General features: G+C 62.6%; 1 protein-coding gene across 1 annotated transcript; it reads right to left on the reverse strand.

Annotated features, from left to right (window-relative positions):
* Positions 1 to 356: 356 nt before the first annotated feature.
* Positions 357 to 2,247, reverse strand: SDF2 (stromal cell derived factor 2). The gene is made up of 3 exons (XM_021550895.2): positions 2,079 to 2,247; positions 1,805 to 2,001; positions 357 to 1,175 (listed from the first exon to the last, which is right to left on the reverse strand). Exons 1-3 carry the CDS (start codon positions 2,236 to 2,238, stop codon positions 888 to 890), a joined length of 645 nt encoding a protein of 214 aa, XP_021406570.1. The 5' UTR covers positions 2,239 to 2,247; the 3' UTR covers positions 357 to 887.
* Between the last annotated feature and the right edge of the window lie 61 nt (positions 2,248 to 2,308).

The following is a 2,308-nucleotide window of genomic DNA, read 5'->3' on the forward strand; positions in this document are numbered from 1 at the left end:
CACCACAACGGCACTGGCACGAGGATACCAGGATGGGGACAGGGGGTGACACCAGGGCAGCACTGACATGGGGACACCGGGATGGGGAGACAGATGACACCAGATGAGGAGTAACACTAGGGATAGATAGGGACAGGAGTGACACCAGATTTGACACTGGGATGGAGTGAGGGGGGTGACACAGCACTGAAATGGAGTGAGGAGCAGGGGGGGTGACACCTGGTCTGGCACTGAGATGGGGTAAGTGGGTGACATCAGGGGCAGCATCAGGATGGGGCAAGTGCAGATGACACCAGGTCTGGCCTCCAGTGCCAGAGGTTCCCTGCTTCCCCCACACAAACAGCCACACCACAGGGCAGAGTTCAGCACTTTTATGGCCCCAGGTCCTTGCAGGGCATGAGGGGCAGTTTGGGGTACAGCAAGGGGTACAACTCCCAGGGACAGCAGTCCTTTAAGGGGCAGGTCCTTGGACAGAGCGGGCTGCAAAGAGACAGGGTGGGAGTTTGGGAATTTGTTTTGGGTCAGGTCTGTTGGGCTTGGCTTTGTGCTACTTTTGAGATGTTTGGACCTGCTTTGTGCTGATCCAGAATGCTGAGCTCTGTTGTGGGTCAGGTCTGGACACTGGGATCTGCTTTGTAGTGGTTTTAGGATGTTGGGAGCTGCTTTGGGTTAGGTCTGGATGCTGGGGCCTGTTCAGTGTCAGATTTGGGGCAATGGAATCTGCTCCACATTGAATTCAGGACATCGCGATCTGCATGTGCCAGGGCCCTGTGTCAGTGGTGTGTGTCAGTCCCAGGGTGGGGACAGGAGCCATTCCGTGGGCTCAGCAGTCCCAAACACAGCAGGGCAGCGCCCACAAACTCCGCATCAGTCTGTCTGTCTGTCCCTCACAACTCGGCGTGATACTGCTCCATTTGGAAGGCCTCGCTGGGCTGCATGAAGATGCCCTCCATCACCTTCCAGTAGTTATTCTGGCTGGAGGTGGCCATGCCGTGCACCTCCTTCTGCCCGTGGATGGGCCGGCCGTACTGCTCCCCGGTCACCGAGAGGAAGACATCGGTGGAGGCATGCTGGAAGCGCACCTCATCGTCCCGTACCCAGTAGGTCCCGCTGCACACCACTGTCCAGTCGTCCAGGTAGTCCCCCTCGCCGGCCTCCCCGAATGCACTCACCTCCTGGGGGTGAAGAACAGCTCATTTCAGCCAGGATGAAGAAAGGAGAGGGTTGAGGTGGGCAGAGGGATCTGGTTGTGACTGAGGCTCTGTTAGGACTTTGAGGGTCTGGCTGGGATTCAGGAGCTGGTAAGGCACTGGGGAGTTGGGAGGGAGTGGGGTGGTTGGGATTCAGGAGCTGGTAAGGCACTGGGGAGTTGGGAGGGAGTGGGGTGGTTGGGATTCAGGAGCTGGTAAAGCACTGGGGAGTTGGGAGGGAGTGGGTAACAAGGTGGGACTTGCAGGGACCCAGCTGGGACCAGGGAACAAGGCAGTGCTGGTAGGGAGAGCCTAAGGAGAGACCCACTCTGAAATGGGGACCAAGGTGAGACCGGTGGGGATATGAGGGACACATCTAGGGCCAGGAATTAGGAAATGCTAGTAGACATATGGGGCATCTGTTTGGGGGAACCTAGGAGACTGACTGGGCAAGAAGGTGGGACTGGCAGTAATATGAGGGATGAAGATAACCCAGGCGGGATGAGCAGGGACAGGGACAACCCAGCCGGGACTCAGAGCGACAAGGCGGGCCCCGTCCTGCCCAGGGAAAGACACCGAGCCCGGGGAGCGCGGCTGGTGACCCTGGGCGGTACCTGGTTCCCGGAGAGCGGCGAGCTGAAGCGGTGGCTGTGCAGGTTGCGGCCGGTGCCCAGGTGCGTGAGGCGGATGGCCTGCCCGCAGCGCACCGGCGTGCCCCGCCGGCACACGGCGGCCGTGCGGCCCCGCACCCGCCAGTAGCTGTTCCCGTCATCCGCCGCCGACACCCCGGTCACCGACTGCTGCCCGCTGCCTGCGGAGGAGGGAGATCCACCGTCAGAGCCAGCTCAGCCCGCCGCGGGTACGCGCGGTGGGGTGGGGCCCGCTTACCGGAGCCGTAGCGCACATCGTGCGAGTGCAGCCGCACGTTGTGCCGCACGTTCAGCAGCTTCACCACGGAGCCGCAGGTGACGGGCCCGGGCTCGGCGCGCCCCGCCGCGCCCAGCGCCGCCGCCAGCAGCGGCAGCAGCAGCGGCAGCGGCGCCTCCATCCCGCAGGAAGCGGAAGCGCGGCCGCTCCGCCCGCCGGGAGGTCGCGGCTCGCCCGCTCCGCCCCCCGCG

Source organism: Lonchura striata, chromosome 20 (assembly GCF_046129695.1).
Source record: "Lonchura striata isolate bLonStr1 chromosome 20, bLonStr1.mat, whole genome shotgun sequence".
In the NCBI taxonomy this organism is placed as follows: Eukaryota; Metazoa; Chordata; class Aves; order Passeriformes; family Estrildidae; genus Lonchura; species Lonchura striata.